The 24,153-nt window shown below is 54.8% G+C and overlaps 6 protein-coding genes across 6 annotated transcripts; 4 read left to right on the top strand and 2 right to left on the bottom strand.

The window, feature by feature from the left end:
- Nucleotides 1–35: 35 nt before the first annotated feature.
- CPAR01_13190 (uncharacterized protein) lies at nucleotides 36–953 on the top strand (the record flags this gene model as incomplete). The annotated part of the gene is made up of 1 exon (XM_060497444.1): nucleotides 36–953. One exon carries the CDS (start codon nucleotides 36–38, stop codon nucleotides 951–953), a length of 918 nt encoding a protein of 305 aa, XP_060343837.1.
- Nucleotides 954–2,391: 1,438 nt separating this feature from the next.
- On the bottom strand, nucleotides 2,392–4,374 carry CPAR01_13189 (uncharacterized protein; the record flags this gene model as incomplete). Its single annotated transcript, XM_060497443.1, has 1 exon — nucleotides 2,392–4,374. One exon carries the CDS (start codon nucleotides 4,372–4,374, stop codon nucleotides 2,392–2,394), a length of 1,983 nt encoding a protein of 660 aa, XP_060343836.1.
- A 10,052-nt stretch (nucleotides 4,375–14,426) lies between these two features.
- Nucleotides 14,427–14,711, bottom strand: CPAR01_13188 (uncharacterized protein; the record flags this gene model as incomplete). The annotated part of the gene is made up of 1 exon (XM_060497442.1): nucleotides 14,427–14,711. The coding sequence occupies one exon, from the start codon at nucleotides 14,709–14,711 to the stop codon at nucleotides 14,427–14,429; it is 285 nt and encodes a 94-aa protein (XP_060343835.1).
- Nucleotides 14,712–14,967: 256 nt separating this feature from the next.
- CPAR01_13187 (uncharacterized protein) lies at nucleotides 14,968–15,180 on the top strand (the record flags this gene model as incomplete). Its single annotated transcript, XM_060497441.1, has 1 exon — nucleotides 14,968–15,180. One exon carries the CDS (start codon nucleotides 14,968–14,970, stop codon nucleotides 15,178–15,180), a length of 213 nt encoding a protein of 70 aa, XP_060343834.1.
- A 3,006-nt stretch (nucleotides 15,181–18,186) lies between these two features.
- Nucleotides 18,187–18,870, top strand: CPAR01_13186 (uncharacterized protein; the record flags this gene model as incomplete). Its single annotated transcript, XM_060497440.1, has 1 exon — nucleotides 18,187–18,870. The coding sequence occupies one exon, from the start codon at nucleotides 18,187–18,189 to the stop codon at nucleotides 18,868–18,870; it is 684 nt and encodes a 227-aa protein (XP_060343833.1).
- Nucleotides 18,871–19,228: 358 nt separating this feature from the next.
- On the top strand, nucleotides 19,229–24,115 carry CPAR01_13185 (uncharacterized protein; the record flags this gene model as incomplete). The annotated part of the gene is made up of 1 exon (XM_060497439.1): nucleotides 19,229–24,115. One exon carries the CDS (start codon nucleotides 19,229–19,231, stop codon nucleotides 24,113–24,115), a length of 4,887 nt encoding a protein of 1,628 aa, XP_060343832.1.
- Nucleotides 24,116–24,153: the final 38 nt, after the last annotated feature.

The following is a 24,153-nucleotide window of genomic DNA, read 5'->3' as shown; positions in this document are numbered from 1 at the left end:
CATCTACACTCTACAACACCATCAAACAAGAAACCATGACGACCTTTGAAGGCTTCTCCCCCTTCACAGTAACAACCCAAACCTCCCCCGACGTCGTAATCCACGGCATCAAAAGCGGCGACGCAACCACCTCCTCCCTCCCGCCCCTCCTCCTCCTCCACGGCTTTCCCCAAAGCCACCACATCTGGCACAGCGTCGCAACCGCCGTCAAAGACCGCTACACCGTCATCGCAATCGACATCCGCGGCTACGGCAACAGCTCGAAACCAGATGGCGTCCCCTCCTACGCCAAATCCGCCATGGCGCGGGATTGCATCGCCGTCATGGACTCCCTGGGCTACGACGAGGACACCTCCTTCTACGTCTGCGCCCACGACCGCGGCGCGAGGGTCGCGCATAAGTTATGCGTAGACTTCCCCTCCCGCATCCGCAAAGCAATCTTCCTAGACATCTGCCCCACGCTGGTGATGTACAAGACCACGAACCTCGACTTCGCAAAGGCGTATTTCCACTGGTTCTTCCTCATCCAACCCTCACCTTTACCCGAAACTCTCATCAACGCCGCGCCGCGCAAGTTTCTCGAACTCTTCATGGGCGGACGCCAGCTCACGGGCCTGCAAATCTTCAGAGAGGAGGACTTCGAGTTCTACGCGCAGGTCATGGGCCAGCCGGAGGCCGTGGGCGCCATGTGCAACGACTACCGCGCGAGCGCGACGTTGGATCTCGAAGAGGCGGAGGCGGATCTAAGAGAGGGGAGGGTGTTGCGGACGCCGCTTGTTGTGCTTTGGGGGAAGCACGGGGTGATTGAGAAGTGTTTTGATGCGGTGGGCGAGTGGAGGAAGGTTGCTGGGGAGGGGGTTGAGGTTCAGGGGAGGAGTGTAGAGAGTGGGCATTATATCCCGGAGCAGGCGCCTGAGGAGGTTGTTAAGACGATCAACGAGTTCTTTGTGTGAGGGTTTTGCGGATGTCGTTGGGGGGTTTGGAAGAAAGGCTTAATGTCATGATAGGATCTGTGGAATTGAGTTGCTTTCGAGCGAGTTTATGAGCATTTGATCTTGATTTGGCTTTGATACCACAGCGATGCTCGTACTGATACGAATTCTGCACCAGAAACGAGTTAGGTTTAAGAGGAGTAACCTCATCTCAGAAGGGGATGTGAGCGGCAACTCAAGTTGAACGAGACTGGAAGAAGGGATTAAAGAAAAGGACTCAAAGTGCTGATTGTGGCTGGGATCACAGAAGTCGGTCATGGTGTCGTCTTGACTCGGAGTTCAAGAAGCACCAAAGTCCAACGAGAATGTAAAAGAATAAAGACGGGCTTCGACCGCCAGCCCCGCACCGAACGGCGGCTACCCCAGATGCCGATAGCAAAGCCGTATACGGCATCGGTTCCAGGTTCAGGCAGGTTCTCAAACTTTGACTTTATACATCCCATAATATATCACACCTGCCGCCGAGCTTTCATGAAAGTTTTCCCTGGCCTCAACCTACTCAATTCAACAGCAGATGGTATTATTGTTCAGAGCTACGTAAGGTGTCAAGCAACACACGAGACGTTTTATAGACCTCCTTGGCTAGAAAGATGTTGTTGGAATTTGGCCGCTCAGGACTAACGAGCTTAGGCTGAAGGCTATTTTGTTGGAAATGCCCTCGTCTTGAACCGTGCTGTGACACCCATGAATGTGTTTGTCTCTTCCACACTCGTCATTAGTACTCGTAACCTCATCAATCTGTGTTGTGCGCAGATCATGTTCACAAAGCAGTCACATAAACGTGCATACATCATCGCAGTGAGGAACCACCGCAGTGAGAAGCAGCAACGAGATACTGAGTCAAATCAAACGGCCGTTGCCGTTGAATTCGCATTCCAATGTACCTATTGAAATCTCATTGCCCTCTGCGGTGTCAGCACCCCTGAAGGTAAGGTTCGTGTACATTCTGTCATCCTCACTGATGCATCAAATTCTCCGCGTTGGGAGCATCTGCACTCTGCATCCTCTTCTCGACGTGACCCACAACGTTGCTGCGGCCCATTCCCGTTTGTGTCCGAATGCTGTTCCTCTCCACCTGCTTTGACCCCACAGGCAGCATCTAGAATGCGAGCTTGCAGCTCCTCTTATCGTTCTAGGCCCTCAACACCTCGTGTTTTGTCCTGTATCAAACCACCAAATCATGCCGGTTGCTGCCAAAAAAAGTTCTCCCTGTTGAGAAAGGTGAGAGACAATGTGAAACGCCTCGTTGAAATCGCACTGCCTCTATCAAATCACCCAGTATGCTGCTCTTCTGCTCGGTTCGACCATGCTGTGTTGCCCGTTGAATCCTCGTCTCTAATGGCGAAATGTCAAAAACTGCACATTTGCTTTTTTTCTCTCGTACTGTTGTCGCGACCGTCTAAATGGCCCAGCTGCCTCGTCTCTCTCGTACACCCCATGCGAGGGAATCCAGGCTGTCCAGATCCGGGTGTTGTCTAGCCCACTCGTAGATGTAGGATTTTAGCGCCTTCCATCTCGGGCATCTCTTCTCCTCTGCCAACTCAGCCTCAGCCGGCTCCATCAAATGACCACTTGCCATCTGCTTCGCGTCATCAGCTTCAAGCTCTTCGACGCTGACTTGAGCAATCTTGGCGAGCTCCTCGTCAAAGGCCCTTGCCATGGCGGGGTATCCCAGCGACAAGTAGTTGTAGACCTGCGTGATAAAGATGTCGTCGAATTCCGATGCAATCTTCTCCTCCAATGCTTTTTCGCGCTTGAGGCGGTCCTCAAGGCCAGCGAGCATGTGAAGACCCTTGGCCTCGCCCGATCGAACGCGGTGCTCAGCTGTGTTTGGTGTCAGAGTCGCAGACGCATAGTCCGATCCAGGCTCATCCGTCAATGAGCTCTTGCTAAAGGCTGCGGCGAATGGGTCCGCAGGGGTGGCGGCTGGAAGCGGTGTATGCAGCATTCTGGGGCCTTGAAGATGTGGTGGTACAATGGCCTGATCGCTTTCGCTGCCCCGGAAGCAGTAGCCCCTCCACAAGCCGGCTTCGCCCGTGGCATCCCTGTTTCTCTCCTCGACGGTCGGGCCTTCGGTGAAGGGGTGGTCCGGCTCAAGCTTGGTCTGCTTCGGCGAGGGGCATTTTCGGAAAATCAGGTCCTTGCCCAGCATCGGCGGGGACGCCGCCTTGCGCATCTTGCGAAACTCGCTCGTCTCCGCAGGGAGTCCGAAGTTGCCGAACGGGCGGCCAAATCCGCCTTGGGGCTTTCGGAAGCCTGTTTCGGGAACGACCTGCGCAGGTGCAGCGATAGGCACCTGGGCAGGCTTGCTGGCCGCGTCTGGCGGAATGTATGGCATGCCAGTTTCGCCAATGGGCTTGCTCACCGGCTCTGGGGGAGGAAGCTCCGGGCGCCGCGTATCTTGGGTAGCGATTGGGTCAGGCGCGATCAGCGGCATGAAACTCTCGCCAATCGGTTCCAATGGTCCCTTGGAGCTGGTGTCGGTGGTGTGGTTCCTCTTGTTCGTCAACCACATGGGATCCGGCGGGGTGTCGAGTTCCATCCTGTCGAGTTCGGAATCGTTCTTGGTGCTTTCGTCGTCGTCATCGTCAAAGACAGGCGCGTGCTCGCCTCTGGCAACAGCCAGATCCTGGGCATGCTTCTGCATCTCCTTTTGCCAATATCCAACTTCTGAAGACTTGCGGCGGGGAGCATGGCCATGGCGGCCCCTTTGCTTGGCCTGAGTACCGGTCTGCTGTGGTGAGACGCTCTCTGGCGTGCTGTCGTCTCCCGAACTCTCTCTGAAGTAGAAATGGGCGGCGCCTCCCTCACGCGGGCGACTGTTGGGGAACGCTGCCAGAGCAGCCTCTTGCATCTGGCGTTCAGCCTCCATGGCAGCCCATTCCAACATGTAGGTGCCTGCGTTCTCATCTTCCGACTCTCTTCGTGCGCCCTTTGGTTGCCTCTGAATCTGTTGAGTCTGGGAAGCGGGCGAAGCAGCGCCATCGTTCAACTTGCGTCTCGACTTGTTCCGTTGGAGGTAGATATGATTCGTGTAGGGTGTGATGTCGGTCTTATCGGTCGGGCGAGTGGCAGGACCAGCGTCGCCCTCCCTACGGGCGCGCCTAGAGGTCTCGATAAGTTGAGGAGCGAAGCGGCGTCTCGGTGCCGGCTGGCTTTGAAGAGAATGCAATTGCGGCGGCGGCTGCTGCATCCGCTGCTCGAAAGGATTGGGAGAGGGCGTTCGCGGGGTGTGTTCGGGAGTCAACTCAGGTGCCGGGCCTGTTTGATGTTGCTGTTGCTGAGATTGCGGTTGTTGCTCGGTAGTCTTACGTACAGACTCGAAGGTGGTCTCGATAGGAACGGGGACGAACCGCCTCCGCGGCTCGGTGGATTGAGCCATGGCGGAGGGCGGCAGATGGAGAGTTGGGGAAGGATTGGCGAAAGGAGAATTTCGAGGCGTCGATCCGAACGAGAGGAGTTGGATAGGGCAGAGAACACCAGGCCGGATGGGAAAAGTTGGTTGGGAAGGTTGTGTTGGAGAACCCTTCTTTCAGTGAGACGAGGGGCAGAGTGAGAGTGATGGGACGAAAGAGTGACGCAGAGGTGGCCCCGGTGTCGGTTGAGGGCAGTACCTAGAGTGTAGATGTGGTGGTAGAGGCTGGTCTGTGGTCGGGCGATGCCGCGAAGAGATATTGCTGTCGCTGCCCGTGCGGCGCGTAGGTGTTGAGGAGGAGGAGAGAAAGGAGGGTATGAGAGGAGGGAGGGAGGGAGGGAGGTAGTAAGACGGATAGATCGTGGGTTTTGTCAGAGGACAAGACTCGGAGGTGAGGAGGTAAGGTACGGGCACGTCTTGTTCGGTTGAGCCCTTGTGTGTCAATCGTGGGAAAAGACGGAGAGAATGCAAAGGGGCATGCGGCGGTGACCGGTCACAGGGCGTATTTGGCTGGAAGCAGCGAGCACAATACCTTCGTACCTACCTTACCTACGCAGTGGAGGGCAGCGATAGTCGGGAGCGGCAACAACGACAGGGAACGAGGAAGAGGGCAAGCCGCAAAAGCAGGATAGAGGTATAGTACAATGACAATAGGAGTGTATCCGATACTTGTTGAGTACCTTGGAGTCATGCGAACATGTATGAAGCCATATACGAAGCTATGTACCGTTGGAGGCATATTTGGCTGTCGGAGATTGAGTCTGACAAGTATTGACTCGTATTGAGTACCTCACTTCCATCCAGCAGATGGCCAAGATACCTCGTTCCAGAACCCAAGCAGGTACTTTTTATGGCGATTAAAGCAGGGCCAGCGCCGCCAGCAGACTGACGACCACGGCGCGGACAGGGCGGATGCGAGGGTGTAGTGGGGTTGGGACAGGTTACAGAGTGGGATGACAGCTACGTACCTACCTTACCCTGAGCCCCAGACACTGTGCCAGGTACCTGAGTGATGTACATCGTACGAAGTACCTACCTAGGGTATTGTGGGTGTTCTCGCGGGGCAGGAGCGAGGGCAGTCACCGATGCCGTGGAATGAATGATGTTGGTGTCGTTCCTTCCCTCACCTTCCGCTCTTTCCTCTACCTTAACTCGCACCTGCTTTTTGAGTCTTGACGTGCTGGGACATGCCTTCCTCTTTCTCAAGATTACGAAATCGGAGGAAGGAATAAGGCAAGAAACAGACAAGAAGGAAAGAGTCAGACTTTCTTACCTAATACTCTCAATTGCGTAAATAATCAAAATATTTCAAAAAGAGTCCAGACTCGACTTTGTCAGAAACACGCCCGATGTCGCACAATGCCCCCGCCCGCTCTCCCCGCTGTTGCAGTGTATCCGTTGTGTGCACGCACATCCTCCAGGAGTCCAGTGTCTCTCTCCATTGCTCCCACTTCTCCCTCTTAGGTCTGGAGAAAGGTGAGCAACCGGAGACAAACACAGTTGGAGCCGGAGCCAGCCACACCTTGCAGGTACATGCTGATCCCGTCGCTCTCTCCGCCCATTGAACAATTGCGCCCTGAATATCCACGATACCTCACCAGTATCTACTCGATTGCCGACCTTACTTTGTACCTTGACCGTATCGGCGGCTCAACTAAACATACTCGGATGGGATGCCCACAAGGGTCCTTTTTGGTCGCGTGTTTTACCACTTGCCACAGTACGCAATTGTGTTTCCTACTCCCCGAAATCTCCAGTCTTCAGTCCATCTCCAGTCTCCAGAGACCACCTCCAGAGCATCCATTTCTCTCGTTTCCCCCCCTCTGCCCGCATTTTCTCTCGTACCCTTAACATAATAAGGTGGGCACCAAGGCCACCTGATCTGACTTGGGAGGCGATCGCTCCAGGGCAGGGCAGGGAACAGAGCCCCGAGCCACGCTTCAGCTGACTGTCCGCACGCCAGCTTTTACGTCTCCAGCCTCTCCTCTACCGGTACGGAGTATTGCCAATACGGATATTCGTGCATTTCAGAGTGTCGCAATCCAGCACCTACGCCGCACGCCGTACGTACGCCACAAGATATCCGTATCCGTACCTACCGGTCTACCAAGGTCCCTGACATCATCGTCCCTTTTGACCAATTCGGACTCTCAGAGTCTGCCTCTACTCCGTGCGGATACATGTGTTTCCATAGACGTCCCGCTCAGTACGACGAGTACGACGAGCTCGACCCGAGAATTACAGCCATGTCCATGACCCGTTATTGTGCATGCTATCCTAGCCTGGAACCTGGGCCAGCCTCGCTCTCCCCTTGGGGGGCCCACGAGCACTCAAGTATCGACTACGACTCTCGAGCACCGACAGCAAACACACAGCGGCATCATGCATAACTAGGTGAGCACTAATAAATAGGTGCGGGCAGTGGGCACCGCTGAGCACAGCAGACGACTCTCTGGCACCAGACCATCACAGACGCACACCAGAGCCATGAGGAATGCTTGGCTTGCGCAGTGAGAGCCCGCCAACGACAAAAGACGTTGGTCATTAGTGCCAGCACCCTCAAACTTTCGCCGCCTTCCGTCTCACGGCCCCAACCTCGACCTCGATCTCGACCTTCACCACAATCAACGCCAATGCAATAACATGGAGAGAAGAGGAGCCCCTAGAGACAACAGCCTGTCAGACTTGACGGAAATGGCGTCTGTTCGCCCCCGGATCTGTCCCCAATGCGGCCATGCCTATCAAACTAGGCCGCTTCACAGCCCGCTAAAACTTCTGCCAGCCGAACTTTCAAAAACTTAGACTTTTGCGCCCTCTTCTCTGCGACTCTGCGACTCATTAAGCAGCCCTCGATAGCACACGATGGATTCGAGAGCTCTGTCACAAGGCCACTCACCACTGGCTCAGCAGCGTCCAGCTGCCCCTTCTGTTTACCTTTGCATCGCATCGCGTTGGGTGAGGGTGAGGGTAAGGCGCCTTTTGGCTTGGTTTTCTCGGAAGCTTCTCACCGATCAAATATCCCTGCACTGGCGCTAGCACATCCCAGCGTTCCATTCAACAATCATACCGTCGCTCCGTCTTCCGCCTCCCGCCTTGGAAAGACAACAGAAGGGCCAGGCTTCTGTTGTCTCTTGTCACACTCACGACACCCTCATCGCCAGAGTACGGGGCAGCTTCCAGGAATGCTCACTCTACCCACTGTAGGGAACTGCATTTCTCTGAAGACCTGGGGTAATCTCGCAGCCCGGGGATACCGTATTGCTAAGATGAGGTAATGAGGCGCTGGCGTGGCTGAGGTTCTATTTGCGATTCAAGCCCCGAGATTAGCTACGAAACCTGACCCAAGCATTTTGCAATGCCAGCAGCCTAACTCACGATGCTTCCGGGCATGTCATTCAATATGTATGGACCTCACCAGGGATGGCTCCTTTCGGGGAAGCCTCCCGCTGAGCGTCACTCGTCGTCGTCGCGCTGCACTACCAGGCACTACCCGACACCTCAACTGACGCCATGTTTTCTTGGGAACTTGGAAACATCGGACGACTGCCGCTTCGGGAGCAAGCAATTGGGCCTATTGAGCCACAGGAGTTCGCAATCGACCCGTCCATTGTGCAGAGAAACGCATTGTCCAAAGCTTGCCAGCTGTGCCAGCTCATCGATCCAAGACTGAAAGCATCCCACATTCCACCCACGAAGGCGAGCCCAAGACGTTGAGCGAGGAACTGGGCGACGACAACCGTCAACGTCGGTCAGCGTCACATCACGTTCCTAACAGTCACTTCTTGTTTGTTTCCGCACGGCCCGCGGGGGTCGCTTCTTTTCACCTACCTATCTCGGCCGGCAGTCGACGTACGCCTCATCTGATGATCTGAATCACAACCAACAGTCCACTACTACCTATCCGTGCTCCGTACCAGTATCCGGGGCAAGCAAGCATGCTCACCGACGATCGCCGGCCCCTATGAATGGCTGAACCCCCACACCGCTGTCCAGACTTTGGCATCTCCCCACGGCAACCTATTTGCAGTTGCAACGCCCTTGTTTCGTTATCTCTGCTCCTCCATATGTGAAACTTTTTGGTGTTACCACTGCCACGCAAACGACAATCTGGTCTTTCCAATGATGACAAGAATGCCCAAGATTCACCGATACCGGCATGATGCTGTCTTGCCGCTAAAGAACGCTACCTGGGCAATGGATGAACCCATCAACAGACAACGCACCGTTAGCTGAGTTCGTCCACAGGAACCCCGTTGCGATGCATGAAGCTATGGAAAAGGGAGCCGCAGGAATTCCACTACAGTCCAACTTCACCTGAGCCAAGGCATTAACCCCGGCCGTCTTGATCGGTGAGAATTCACGACGACTTCATTCTTGCCCGCACTTTCAGCTCAATTCCCGAGCACCTAGAGCGGTGCAATCGCACACGTGCCCGATTGCTGCTTTTTCCTGCCACGCGCGCTCGCCATGATACCACCCTCCAGCTGCAAGCCACATGCAGAGAAGTCAGTTCTCGTGATAATCAGGGACTCAAATCCGACATTATTGGCCGACTCGCTGCTTCGATGCGGCCGCTAAAAGGCTCTGATGCATCTGACACACACCGCTCAGAGACTCTTCTGTTGAGACTAGTCAGAATCGGTGTCCATCTGGAAGGGATGGTGCAGCCAACCGGCTTGGTGCCCGCTACTCGCTGAGTCGCGGGCCTGGGCATTCCTACTCTGGGACCTGGCCTTCCGTCCGGGGGTTCGACCTCTCTCACCTCTCCCCAACCCCGGAAGCCCAACATGTGACCCCGGAACGGCTCAATAGGATGCGGTTCCGGCTGCACCCGGGACCGGCCGGTCGGCTAGGATAGACTTTGTCTCCGCGTTTACGACTCCACCAGTTCCGCCCGCCGCCGGGTATAGGTCGCCCTGACTCGCCGAGGAAGCGGCACTTTGGTTTTTATCCGACACAACCTCAGATGCTCCAGGGACCTGTTGATTCGGATCATGTTGCCGGCGCCATTATCTAGAATGAAAGTTTTCGAAGTTTAGATTGAGGTTTTCAAAATGGAAAGGAGCGGGGATCGGGGGAGACAGAGCCTTATTTCAGAATCCTCATCTGAAAGCCCAAGCAACGTCGCTCAGAGAGCCGTGATAATCCAGAGCATTGCACAGATCATGAAATTATGAAGAAGTTTCCTACTTGCCTTCCGGCCGTTAGCCATGAGTTTGGCCATTAGGTTTGGAAGATCCAGGCGACTGGCTTTCTGAAGTGTCTCGAAGGCTCATACCGAAGACGTCTACGCAAAGTCTTGGAAGATGGAGAACTCACGAGCTAATATAGCGAGATAAGCGAGGAAGAAAGATTCTTACGCCTTTGCATTTCTTGATGGTGCGCCTCACACAAGTCGCCAGACAGGCGGTTTGAGGTACTCCCAAACGGACGAGCGGAGAAGATCAACATGCCATATCGAAGCGCTCGAGACGATGGCTTTATATCATCAATCATATCTTGCTACATCGACAAGAGCTGACATTTGTGGTAGACAACATGTAACTGTTCACGCGTAGGCAAAGGCCTTGTAGCCGGCACCTTACTTGTCATGATGTATTCTCATACTGATATCTCGCATATCACATTCGTCTTCCAGATATGATCGACTTTATCCTGTATTGTCTACCTCTTCACCGGCGGACGAATCACTCTGTCAGTTTGAGAGGCATCTCCATATCTGTGTCACATCCACAATCACAAGCTCAATATATACCTTAATGGCGCTTATCATGAACAGTATCGAGGCTTCGGATGTTGTGCTCGCAACTTCCTCATTGCTAGTCTGCAGTCCTACATGCCACCCATATATAGCGGGCAAAAAACCAGTCAGTGGCTACCTTGTACGGGGTATGACAACTTACCACAGGTCTGCAGTGCTTTGAATAATAATATCGAGCGAGTTAGCACCGTCAAGCGCCACATTCATATATATCCAGTAGTAGCCTGGGAGGAGAACACCGCTTCAATCACCCAGCTTTCCTTGGATATACTACCCATTACGTCGCCGATATCTGTCTATAACGCTTACAGGGATTCTACTACGAGACTGTGAGATTGCTGATAGCCTCGTGTATGTCACTATGGTTGTTCTGGAGTCTTGCGTGGCCGTTTACACTCTAACTCAACTCTATGTTATCAACCCAGATACGATCATAGCTACAGAGTAGTCTCAAGAGGATTCAGGAGAACGGCGGATTCCCATAGCGCCAGTCTTTTAACCTCAACTTCTTTCTATCTTCTGAACCTGCTTCTCTGCCTTGTTTTAGCACCCACAAAGGAGTATCAATTGACCGTAATGTACAACTTGTCAACCTTGCCGACAGTTACAGGCTCCTGGCACTCATTTTCGTGACCAGCGTTATCCAGTCTAAACTCCTTTGAAACGTTCTGAACCAGCTCATTAGGAGCCATCATGACCCTGACATCCCCGGACAGACAAGATGGGATGCAAAACCAGAAGCGATTTGGCAAGCTAGTAAATGATCACTACCATGCCGCTGCTTGGATCAAGGCAAGGAGATAGAAGCATCACTATAAGAATGCCATCATAGTATGAGGGGTAACACGCGACGCCGCGAGCGAGCGAATTGCAATAACCGGCCCAGCGGTGATCGTGTTTGATGAGAGGCGTTATCGGCAACTTGACCAAGGCAAGACAAGCGTTTGATAAGGATGATGATGGACGAGGATATGAGCAGCCGCAAGATACATGAGACGCATATGCCGCTGCTGCTTCTGCTCGTGCTTCTACATATCAGGCCGGTGTGACCCTGCTGTCTCTCCAGGCTGTACCATTGCCAACGCTTCACGCGGTGCAGCAGTGCAGACGAGACAGGCATTATGCAAAGACGTTGAGGAGATTGCATCCTGCAGCCACCGGCGTGCGTATTCACGTATCATACCTAGTAGAACTCGGGAATCTTGGCCCGAGGCATGCATGAAGAGATGAGCACGAGACGCGCTTCTTTCTTCTTCTATTCCTCAAACGGGCGGCGACGTGATACGGCATGGTCTACTACAGTTCTGCAGATACTGGTACATGTACACCGAAGCGAATCGAGTCGATACAAGATAGAGAACCATACACGCCCACCCCCTCGACGCGGTTTGAACGCGGGTGAAAGTGGCATCTAGATACGGCCGCGTCTAATTTCGCGGCCGCGCGTTGGACGTGACGTTTGGTCGTTTACGGTTCCTGTGCCGTAGGATTACTGCCTGCCGAGATTGTCAAGTGTGATGAGATGGGCGGGACCTTGCATGACGATGTACGAACTCATTTACGGGGAGGACATGATGCGGCGTGTGAGTGTCCCGCCGGTTATCTGTCAAGGCAATCTGAACGACATTATCAGAACTGTGAAATTAGACACACTTCTAGGCCGGGTGGATTCTAATCTCCTGATCTTCATTCGACCACTCGTGGATTGCGATAGAGAAAGAAATGAGGAAACGTGATATTGGAAGTTGGAAGGCTTGCACCCTCCACCTAGCGTTATCACAAGCTCACGATAGCCAAGTCCGAATACTAGAACAGAAGCATCGCGAGTTTGGGGCACAAGAAAAGCCTGCAAAGGCTTTGGGCGCGAGAACCGCAAACTCGCCCCGGTTCCTTGGTCTCGGTCTTTCTGGGCCGCCGCCACGATCCCGTCGCTTATCTCTGCGGCGGCCTTCCGTGGCCTGCGGGCTACGGGATAACATCGCGCTATTGAAATCCTTTTCTTGCGCGCACGGACTTGAACGTGACCGTCGTTGCATTTTTTGTTCAAGTAGTTGTGATGGCGGCATTTGGGGAAGGATCACGAAACTGTTCTTGGTTGTGGTAGAGAGAAGCAGGAAATGTGTTTATACCGATTTTCATGGAACTATGCGGCGAAATTTTGGGGCCGCAAAAATGACTTGACCGTTGGAAAAACATGGTTCAGCCTTTGGAGGAATCCGGGGCAATGGGTACAGTATTGCCGGGTTCAAGGTTTCCAGGACGCCGGGTCGGCTGGACTTTCATGTTTTTCTTTGCGAGTCAGGTCTCCGGGTTGCCTCCCCCATTCTGATTTGGATGGAATAGAGTTTGTGGGTTAATTACCTCAAAGGTGTACGCAGTATGGAGTAGGTAATCAAATTGGACATTGTTTGGACGACGGGCCATGTCATCCTGCTTGCGAACTGTCATACTGAAAGCAGCATTGGTACATTCTTGGACGAACGGGACGGCAGGGGTATTCTGTAAGTGCTACGACTTGTATTAGTGAAGTTGACTCGATGACATGTCCACCGATCCCGATCTGCTCGCGACCGCGGCTGCCCGTGAGAGAAGGATGAAGAGAGTTAGAGAGAAGTCAGGCGCCCAAGAGGAACCGCATTGGAACTTCCCTTCCGAAGAGAGGGCCGTCGTGGCGGAGGGCACGGGCTGGTGGGAGCGGGTTGGTCGGGTCCGGTGTTGGTTTGGCATGGAGCGAGGCCAAAGTTTTGCGTTGTGAGAGGTTGGTCTCCTTACATCTGTAGGTAAAGCAAGGCTTGTGTTTCCCCTCGACTCTAGCGATTGCATCCGGAGTGCTTTCCATTCAGTAGCCGACTGGAGGCTTCGGAATGTGTTGTGGGAGTTTCTCCAACGTGTTCGCGGGGAAGCACGGCAGCGCGACTGAGCCGCCTCTTGAAGTGCCGGGTAAGTTTACTCTGAAGAGGGACGGATTCGGTCTCGTCAAAAAAATTGGGGCCCGGGGTGGGATTACTGGCCCAGAAGACACAAGAATGGCATTCAACACATCAAACGGCATTCAGACAAGCTCATGGGTCACTATCCATTTGCGGTTCATCAATTTTCTATGTGCCAATGCTGACAGCGTGCCGTTGCCGAAAGCAGGCGGACCGGTGGATGATGGTGTCCTTGGCCGACGAAATCGATGTGGTTCTCGACTTGCGGCGCGGGTGGTGTGAGTGTACTTACTCACGCTTATGATGGGCTTGTGTGGTATGGCTACAGCCAAGCATCGACAGAGTCTTGGGGCTTTGCCTCTTTGTACATCCAATTCGATGGACCATTGTTGACGGCTTGGATATGTTTCTAGGCGAGTTTAGAGAACGACAGGTAGGCGCGCAAATCCGGGGGCGTTCTTCACTCTTTGCATTCCTCAATGGGTTCTACACCATGTGGAAGCGTTGCTTTGTGGAAGAGAGACACCGAAAGAAATGGGAACATGCGGAGAGAGAGGTGCAAAGCCACGCGGCGTGCGTCTGGGGTGGTAGTGGTCGCGCCACGACGCCACAACGCCGTCCCCGCTGCGAACCTACGGGCTGCGAACTGCTGGTGCCAGCGTGATCGTGGCTTCGTGGCTGCGTGGCTGCATGAGGTGCGCCCGGGAGGTGTGTTGGCTGGCTGGCTTAATTCTCTCGACTCGAGTCTGAGGGGTGGTATTGGGGTCGTTGGTTGGATCACGAGGGGGGTAGTCTAAACGAGATCAAGTTTTCTTTGCCATTATGGTTACCTTATGTTTAGGTCCGGCTTACATGGGTGGTTGCAGAAGAAAAATGCATCCGAGTGTCAGCGTTCGAAACTTTCTGCGATTTGGATTTCCCGCTAGGTAGGTTTTGACGGTCTTGGTTGCCTGTACGAGAATGGGAAGATCGAGATCTGGGTTCACGATTGTTGCGGTGAGCTGTCCGCGGTGAGCACGGCCGAGATATCGTACCCCGGTTGGGCGCAAAGACGAAGGCAACTCGCAAGACGGGAGGCCGGAATCGGCGCTACTGTAAATGGTGTCTTGGGACTAACCGTCGCTATTGTCAACTCCAAGTCTCCAACAGGATGGGAAACGGACAACGCTACCCTATAATCTGGAGACTTCAATGCAGGATGACGATTTGTCCAGCGTAGACGGGCATGGGACTAAGGAAAACGCTCAGACGGACGGAACGGGGGGCGGGTATGCGGTTCGGACGTGCCTTTTGCCCACTTGAGCATCTGTTGCCTTAGTTTAGCATGTTTAGCTCCTCCTCTCCCCCCTTGCCATGCCTTTTTTTTCGGCCTTCGGCACCGGAGGATATTTTCCCTCATGTCGGGTTTTGTCTGCACTTGCTGGGAACTTGGGAGCTGGGAAAGTGGGAAGTGGACGATTCTCACAGGCATAGAATTGGGGGCCTGGAGACCCTAGGTTCTCCCGCTCCTTGGTGTGTCGTGAGGTTTCGGGAACTTGATATGTGGGTTTCAGGGCGTCTCTCGGATTCTGCGGAGGAAGAGACGCATCATGCGGATGCTCTGGATGGATCATGGACATGTGGTGACGGGCGAGTGAGACCCAATTACAAGCGTATGATATCCGCTATTCCTTGGGGAACTCTCGGCTACCGGGACTTGGGAAGCTTGGGGGGACTCGTCTGGAGCCCTCTGAGTCCCATCTTTTGCTCTTCATGCCCGTTGCCGTGATGTAGGCCAAGGTTTCCGGAGGCCTGGGAGACGTGCTGCTCCGGAGCAACCAGCCGGCTCGGCTTCTCCTGGCGATTCTGCGACCTTTTTGCTTTACCCAGATGCCGCACGCACGCACGCACGCACGCCAGAGTGAACAGCCGAGACATTCGAGTGCCCAGCGACGAAAAGGAAGATGGAGCGCTTGGTCGTCAAACGTGGACTCACTTGGGTCCGCATGCGTAGTTCAGCCCATGCCTCCCAGCCCCAGACCGCCGTTAGCAGTGGACGTTCAAGTAGGTAATCGAACGGAAGGGGGTGTTCTAAAAGCCTGAATTTCAGAGTTTCCGGACAGCAAACATGTGGCGTCGGCCGTCCGCTCTTGGGGATGAGATGGCAGGCCGGAGACTAAGGAAGTAAGCGCAAGCGCGGGGGCTACCGCTACGTTGTGACATTGACCGACCATCGCCTATTGGGGGCTATTTTCTTGCGATAAGGAAGATGAGATCAAGATTGATGATTTGCTCGAAGGCTTTGCATCGCTTCAAACTCTGGGAGGGTTCATTTCCCTGAACTGACGCCGGTCTCGGTGTAATTCTTTCTCGCTGATAAGTCCGTTGCATTGCGTCTCATCTCATGCGAACTACGGATACAGTGATACAGTATCTATGTACTATCTAGGCTCGCTCACTCACTCACTCAATCAGACAATCAATCACATCCCTGGCTGCTAGCTCACCTGTCATATTTGCGATCATCAGCCACGATATCGAGGGTACAGATAACACGAAGCCACTTTTCTCTCTCTCATCCTTCGACGTGGATGGGTGTAGTATTCGTCTTATTTGACTTTTTCATGAGCCAATAGAGTAAAACATTGCTCTATTCGGACGAATCTTAAATTGGCCCAAAACTTTTTTCACTTGACTCTTGTCATCTCATCTCACGAAGTTTGTTTCCATTGTTCTTTTTCTCACAGTGATACATTTCCGCCTCATTTCCCGCGCGTCTAGCAACCCATTCGATAATCCGATGATTGGGTACAGCCCTTCTTCTTCTCCCCAGGCAACGCAACGGGGCAGAGTATGAGCCGTCAAGACCGTCCATCAACCCCTGAACCCTTCGTCTTCAATAGTGCAAGCGGGACCGCAAAAAAAGAGCGGGAAAAAAAGAAAGAAAAGAAGGATCCAGGAACGACATCATCGTCATCCTTACGGGGCCAGCCAGTGGTGGTGGGGTGAACAAGAATGATCCACGTTTTGCAGGTACGGAGTACGAATTGCTCTGTACCTCCTTACCCATGGGTTTTTTCCTTCCCTTTTTCGTACTCTGCTGTTCTGCCCGGGACAATATCCCTGTTTGCGCTGCGTGTCGTGTGCCTCGTTGCTGCGTGCCCCTGACGGGGAAGAACCCTCTTGTCGTTTCTTCTTCTGCTGCGACTCGGGCGTTTTTTTTTTCCCCTGATGTGATTTTTATTCGTCACCCGGGAGAGACGAGGAGCAGTACCCAATTTTAAGAATTGCTCCACAAGCAACGCCGAGAGACACGGAGGATGGGTTTGTCTGAAGCGGCGACGAACGGAAGGGAGTCACCACAGCAGCGAAAGCCAGCAGAAAAACCGCGCATGTTAAGGATTGAGGCCAGCGGAAGGATCGTAGAGTTTAGAGACACGGAGACTTTGTCACTTTTGATGATGAGAATACGTCAGCTTCAATATGCTCTCCGTGTCGGCTTTTACCTCCAGACCGCGAAGCTTTTTCTCATTGCCCAAGAGGGGGAATGTCTTCAGGGAGTGGCCTTGTCGGAAGCTCACCTGTCAAACGTCTCTTAGCCCGAGCTTTCTCGTTTTGTTTAAACTTTTAGGGGGGAAAGGGGACCTGGGGGAATTCGGAAGAGTCCTAGCAGGCGAGATGCCGCAGTCCGGTTGGTGTTGATCTTGCCATTGCTTTGTTCCTCCCCGCAGACTTCATCTTTGTTCCTCATGTTTGATACTGTCCGTCAGCCGTCCATCTCGAAGATTGGCTTCCTCCGGGGAACAAGCGCAAAGTCCAGTGCCTACTAGGTAAGGATACTGCAGTAGACGGCGGCGGGCGGCGGGCACATCTTTCTCATCCAATCCCGCGACCTCCACATTGAAAAACAGGCCGCTTACATACTAGCCCATCGCTATTTGACCAGAGGAAAACCAAGGCCCCGCGGACCAGCAAAAGAAATAACGTGTGGGAAAATTACACCGGGAAATACAGCTGTGGTTTGCAACGTACCTACTGCGAGTTGGGGTTTACTCATTACAAAAATACAAGAGTTTCTCGTATTTCCATATGGGGACAAATTCACACCCCCTACACCGGCATCCAGTAATACACTGCTGCACTAGACTCTAGAGTGCTCACAAACAGTTTCTGAATGCGGATTGGACGTGGTCTGGAACTGGGACTTGTTCGAACCGGACCAGCTGAAGACGATGAATGGATCCTTAACGCTGGGGACGGAGCTGCTTTGTTGTTCTACGCAGTAGCTTGACCAGCTGTCAATCATCAGTGCGTATCTCCAACCTCGAAGGGCTCGCTGTCAAAAGTGTGTCTAGCCGTCTGCCAACCACCCTGGTCGATTTGTTTGCTTGATCCCAGACGTGCGCGCGTGCGTTTGATGAGATAGCCGTCCGTGTCTCTCTGCGGGTACCATCTTCTTTTTTTGCAACCCCGGAAACTATCTCACTTTTACGGAGTACCTTACACGTGTACACCATATCACACCGCGTGGCCTGGGGTTGTTGTTTAAAAAAGAGAGAGCCAAGTCAGAGGCAGTTGGACCTTATCTTTTGGGGCCATGCATGGGGTCGAAGTTTGAACGGAGGGGCGTGTGCGTCCATCATGTTCATCTTTCCCACTTGGGATCTCAGGTGAAGTGAAGAGCATGAGAAGCAGATGAAGGAGTGAGAGAAAGAGAGGTACAGAGAAACAGAGACGGGACGGGAGAGAGATAGAGGAACCATGATCTGCTAGACATGGCTAACACTTCTCCGTCCCCTGGTGCCGCCATGTTCCTTGTTCCTTGAATTGGGTGGTTCCAGACCTAGGAAACATCCTGTTCGCTGCCCAGTACTCCGTAGTCCATCCACCCTTGAACCTGCCCGGCGAGCGCGCGAGTGCGCTATCTTTTGCCTTGCTGTATCCGTCCCCGTTCAGAGTTCCCCATCCCATCCCCAGTCCACCGCAGTGGGTGTGAGTGAGTGAGTGACTGCGCAGGTGAATATGCCCAGTGAGTGAGAAGTGTGGTGTCCATCTCATCCACACCCGCTCTTTGTGGGAATACACAGCAGTGTTTCCATTATCCATAGCATGGCCCAATATCTACACACCCTTTCCCACCCTCCCCGAATCCGTCCCATCCCATCCGTCCCCCATCGTCGTCACTCGTCCTCGGACATTGCATTGCAGCTCACTCGCAACTTACTCATCTTTCTCTCACTCTGCTCTCACTCATCCTCGCTCTCTTACATACTCTCACACTCTAATCACCTTTCTCTCTCTTGCAAAGGAGGCGCAGGTTGTAGCAGGACGATATCTTGGCTTCCTATACCCCGTCTGTGCCTTGAGTCTCTCGCAATCATTTTTCTTCGCAGTCCTCTTGTTTCTGTTTATTCGTCTCTTATTCGGCTTATACCCCCTCGGCGCAGCCACCGGTACCTTACCTTTCAACCCACCATCCATCGGCACAGCACATCAGCACTGCGACGAAAGAAACACTCGGGTTTGGAAACTTGCGGCCCTTGCACCGGCGCATTCCCGACGAACCGCCTTCTTTGGTACCGGATGCTACGACGAAGCAGCGCTCGACACTTGCAGCAGATCCTCCATGTTTCGCGCGCTACGTCACTGTCACCAGGTTCGCAGATTGAAACAAGGAGAAGAAAGGCAATAGCAGAAGCAGCAGCAACAACAACAGCAACGGCAGCGGTAATTCCACCACTGCACAACGGAACACAAGAGTTAAATTGTTGCATCACCAAATACCACCAATAACAGGGCCATATCACAGACCACACACACAGAGCAGCGAGCAAACGCCAAGAGTGAACAAGAACCCAAGCGCCACGACTTCGTCCCATCGTCGGCGCATCCAAGTGAATCCTCGATCACCGTTGAGCACCAGGTCAACAATCACTTCTTACTCCAGACGACAGTGTTGGACAAAGGTGCACCGCCCACGCAGGGACCGCGACTCGGAAACGCCATCCCATCATCGCCGCCCACCAAACGAACACACCCCAGGCTCGACGGAACCGAGAAACTCGCAAACCAAGCAGACATTGACGACGTTTTACCGTGCTTATATTCTTTTTGCTGCGCCCAAAACTCGTTTTGAGTCTCCATCACAGCAATGGCGCACGCAGCCTACGCCTCGGTGCGCAGGTCCTCGACGTCGTCCATGGGCTCAGACTTTAGCGACGCAGATGCAGCAGCAGGCGGTATGGGAATAGGAACGAGAACGAAGACAAGAGCACAGGACCGAGACTACACAAAAGACCTGGCCTCGTCGTCTTCGCAGCCGTCCGTATCCGCCACGGCAACGCCCAGTCCCGCCAACTTTCTGTCTCTTGCCGACAAGAGCTTCACGCCTCTGTCCATGGACAGCGACCTGTTTCCCGATCGCGATTTCGACTTGAGCTTTGGCGGTAGCAGCAGTAGCGCGGCAGGAGAACGCAAGACGACGAGCAGCCCAAGATTCCGCGACCAGCAGAGGTCGACGTCACCACCGCCAGCGACAGCGATGGCAGCGCATACACAGGAGACTAGGACGAGGTCGAGGTCGAGAGAAGCATATTCAGGATTAAGCTTACAAGAAGAGACACTACTATCCCATGCGGCGACCGGAACGACTTTGGCAACGACAGGAATGGTGGCAGCGGCAGACGCAGACGAAGAGAGAAATGTCTCGGGCGCACGCGACACGACGGAAATAGAGTCTCGGCCGCGGCGGTCGGGGTCGCACTCGAGAAAAAGTCAAAAGGAGGACGGTGACGGTCACAGCACAGAGGCAGAGTCAAGGAATGTTGGAGACCGAAACGAAGAGTGCGAAAAGTACGAAGATGACGAGGTGCCGCCATTCGCAATTTCGTCTAGGAGCCCGCGCCAGCGCCGTGCCGGGTCGACGCCGCTATCGCTAGATCCGCTGCAGGTGAACAGGGGGAGGGGACGGGGCAGGGCGCACGAAGACGAAGAGATGGAAATGGAGCTGGAGGACAGGTGCACTACCGCTGCCGCTGCCGCTGCTGCTGCGTCTACCACTGCTACGGGTACAACTACAGCGACCATTACCGGGACCGCCGCCAATACCAGCGATCCAAAGGGGAACAGCGATAACGATACGGGCACCGATAAGAAAACCTTACCTAAGGTCGGCAGCGATAAGAATACGGGATCCGATAAGGACACGGCTGCCGGTAGCGTCAGGGATGGCGCCAGCACGTCCCTCCAGCTACAGGGCCCCCAGCCAGCGCCCGCGGCAGCGCCAACAGCAGCCATCCAGGAGAAGCAGCCGATGCCCACGGGCAGAGTCATGGCCTCTGCGTCTGCGTCTGCCCCCTTGGCCCTTCGTACGAAAAATATCAATACCACCACCGTAGACAACCTGAATACGAGCGACCAAAATACGAGATCCTTTGCTGCTGCAACTGGTACCATCACGAGCCCGGCAACCTCGACTTCTACCACCACCTCCAATTCTTTCGCCGCCTGTTCACCCTCCTCGACTGTTCTCTCCGCCCCTGCTGCCCTCGCTCGTCACATCTCCACCTCGTCCCTTCGATCCAACAGCAGCCTCATCTCTCAGATCCAGGACAGTTTGCAACAACAGCAACATCACCACGCCTCTTCGGCATCCACGCTCGTTCGTCCCGTCGCCCAACCAATCGTTCGTACAACATCCGACTCGGGCACCTTTACACTCAAACACCCCGTTCCCGACCTCAACTGCCGCTCCGGCGCCTACACCACAAACGTCGCTGCTCTCGAGAAGTCGGCCGAACGCCTGTCTATGACCAGCTCCATCGAGGACGCCATCCGTGACTTGCATGGAGAGTTGAAGCGTTCCGATTCCCGTCGTTCCTCCATACTTGCCGCCAATCTCGCCGCATCAAACTCTCCCATCGACGAATCTTCGGCCCAACCCGGTCCCCTTCGCGTTCTCCCTCCCGTCGCCTCCATCGTCGAACTTAACAACAACGCCCGCCTCGGCGGCTACTCTCCCAGCGGCTACGTCATGTCTCCTAATCACTCTTTGACCGGCCGCCTGCGTTCCGGCTCCAACAACTCCCGCGGCCGCCCCGAAATCGATGTCGATGCTATCATGTCGCGACACGGTTCTGGAAAGGGGTCTACCAGGAGTGCCCGCTCCGGAAAGCCTTCCCTTGCTGAAATTGCCGAGTCGGAACCCGTTGCCCTAACTGGACGTGTTCTCGACGAGGCCGATCACGCCCCAATCCCTGTGACAGCCGACGACGACGCGACCATTCGCCGTCCCAATACCAACGAAGAGAACCGCGGCAGTGTCTTCAACTTGCTTGGCGAGATGGATCAGCAGTCTGGAGGCCTGGGCTTGGATTTTGGCGGAGACAGCGGCAGGCGAGACTCCGACGATAGGCCGCCCACGCCGAGATCAACCTCGACGTTTGACCACACCAATGCCTTTGGAGACTTTGACGGCGTGCACTGCCAGCCGGAAGACCTCGAGCGGAGCGAGTACGACTCGCGTGAGCAGAGCGAGTACGGCGACGCGCCCATGCCCGTTCCGCACACCATGCCCATGCCAGACATCCCAGAGCCTCAATACGAAGCACCTCCGCCGCGTATGCCACGAAACAACAGGGATACCATGCGGCCACAATCCTACTTTGACGAGCTCACCGGCCAAGAAATGCTCTACTACCCCGCTCGAGTGCCCGCTATGCTCAACTTGCCGCCCAAGCTGTCCAGGAAGCCCAAGACTGAGGTCCGGAACGCGAGGCACTCCAAGGTGCTTCAGGCCATGGGCCATCCTGGTTTCGGTCAGGCGAAGTATCTACCTCAGGACCCCGAAGCGTCCCAGGTCCGCGAGTCCAAGATGTGGTTGCCCGATCCGCTTGCCGGCCACGGTATGTCATCTTTTGGAGACGACATCGGGGGACAGCACTCGGGTGACGCATCGCTCAAAGAACCTGCCGCGGTCGATTCCCATGTGCCATCCGAGCAGGGCGACCCGTTGCTATCAAGTGATGGTGCTGCTGCTGCTGGTGGTGCTGAAGGACCAGAACACATGCCAGAGGATCCCCCGCCAACGCAACGCCGCAAGTCCAAAATGCCAAGGGCTTCCAACCTGCCGCCACAACTCCGAGCGAGCGCCTTTTTCGATTTGCCGTCCACAACACCGCAGATCGAGGTCAAGGGAGGCTCCGCGATGGCGACGCTCGACAGCATTCTTGATGCCTCTGCCAATGCCCCTGTCAGTGCCTTCACCGACCACGCTTTCGCAGGAAAGTTGGGCAATGAGACGTACGGCCCCGATAAGAAGAAGAACCGCAAGTCTACCGCCACCGTCTTGCTTCCCGAAGAGCATGTGCGGGCCGCCTCGCAGAAGAAGAAGGGCGGACTCATGCCATTCAGCAAGAAATCCGACAATGGATCCAGGAAGAATTCCATGGCCGGCAGCAGAGAAGAGAACCAAGCTCTTTCTGATCACGTTGACGGCGAGGATAGGGAAAAGGCCGAGGGCGAGGGTTCAGATGAGGAAGAGGAAGAAGAGGAAGTCGATGAGTTTGCAGGAGTTCTCGATGGGCCCCCCACCACTCTCCTCGCTGAGCTGCAGTTGCGCAAGTACCACGCGAAAATGCGCACTCAGAACCCGAACCGTAACGTTGGGCAGAACGGCATGCATGCTACCCTCATCGAGCTGGACGCGGTTGCCGAGACGCAGAAGAGGCACCGTGAGAAGAAGAAGATTGCCCTTGCTTGGGAAGTCGATGGTGCCAAGGAGGAGGACCATAGTTCCGACGAAGACGAGGTTCCGCTTGGCGTTTTGTACGCCGGCAACCCGCACGTGGCTGAGAAGAATCGACCTATGGGTCTGATGGAGCGTCGTGACCTGGAAGAGAACGAGCCTCTCAGTGCCCGTCGCGCCCGTCTCCACGGCCAAGAGCCCCCGAGGATATTGGCTAAGCAGAGGAGCAACTTTACTCTCAACGCTGGTCTGAGCCAGATGCGCCTCAACCAGATGCCTTCCGCCGAGCACTTAAGGCCCGAGGAGGAGTCGGAGGACGAAGCTACTGCTGGAGAGACTCTCGGTGAGCGTATGCGACGCCTCAGAGCCAAGGACGAAGCCGAACACAACAATCTACCCAACGCCCGCCCCGTCAGTCGCGCATTCTCTGCGGAGATCCTAGCCCAGTTTGGCGATAACGATGATAAGAAACCTGGAGACAAGGGCAAGGAGAAGGAGGCCCAGCCAGAGGGAGAGGAGACACTTGGCCAACGTAGGAAGAGACTGCAGGCCGAGCGCGAGGCGCGTGAGCAGGAAATGATGCTCAGCGGTGGGCCTGTCCAGGCTGAGGCCGAGGCGCCTACGCTTCGCAAGAAGCACAGTCTCGCTGACGTCCTCAACTCCCACCCGATTGCCTACAACCCAGCTCTGGACGAGCAGCGCCGCCTCGAGCAGGAGAGGCGCAAGGTTCGGGAACAAGAGGCCAAGATGGCTGCGGTCCGCGCCCAGATGCCGCAGACCCTGACCGGACCGAACAATCAGCGGAGTGGCGGCTACAAGAACGGCGCTTTCAACGACGCCAACGGAGGTACCGGTGGTGGGCTGGGTGCTCGAGGTCTCCTCGCGCAGCCTGGGCTCCCGCCTGTCAATGGCACCTTGGGCGTCAATATGGGACCTGGCGGATGGAATCGCTCTAGCATGGCCTTGAGCAACTACGGAGGGCCATTCCAGCAGCCCATGCAGCAGCAGCATCAAGTGTACGGAAATCCAGGTATGGCTCAGATGAGCCAGCCGAATCTGGGCGGATACGGAGGCTACACTGCTGGTGGTATGGGAGGCATGAACAACATGGGGGCCATGAACGGCATGAACCCCTACGGCGGAGGCATGGGTGTGCCGATGCAGATGCAGCCCATGGGTATGCAGCAAGGTATGGCGCCGATGCCGATGCAGCAGATGCAGATGCCTATGCAACCCGGCCACAATGGGCAGATGCAGTCCATCGAGCGCTGGAGGCAGAGTGTCATGTACTAGACGAAGGCCAGCCCGGATCTACAATACCTCGACCGACC

The sequence above is a fragment of the Colletotrichum paranaense genome (genome assembly GCF_030867605.1).
Source record: "Colletotrichum paranaense strain IMI 384185 chromosome Unknown Scaffold_12.1, whole genome shotgun sequence".
NCBI lineage: Eukaryota > Fungi > Ascomycota > Sordariomycetes > Glomerellales > Glomerellaceae > Colletotrichum > Colletotrichum paranaense.
Note: the sequence above shows the minus strand (reverse complement) of the source record. Positions and strands in the feature narration are given on the sequence as shown.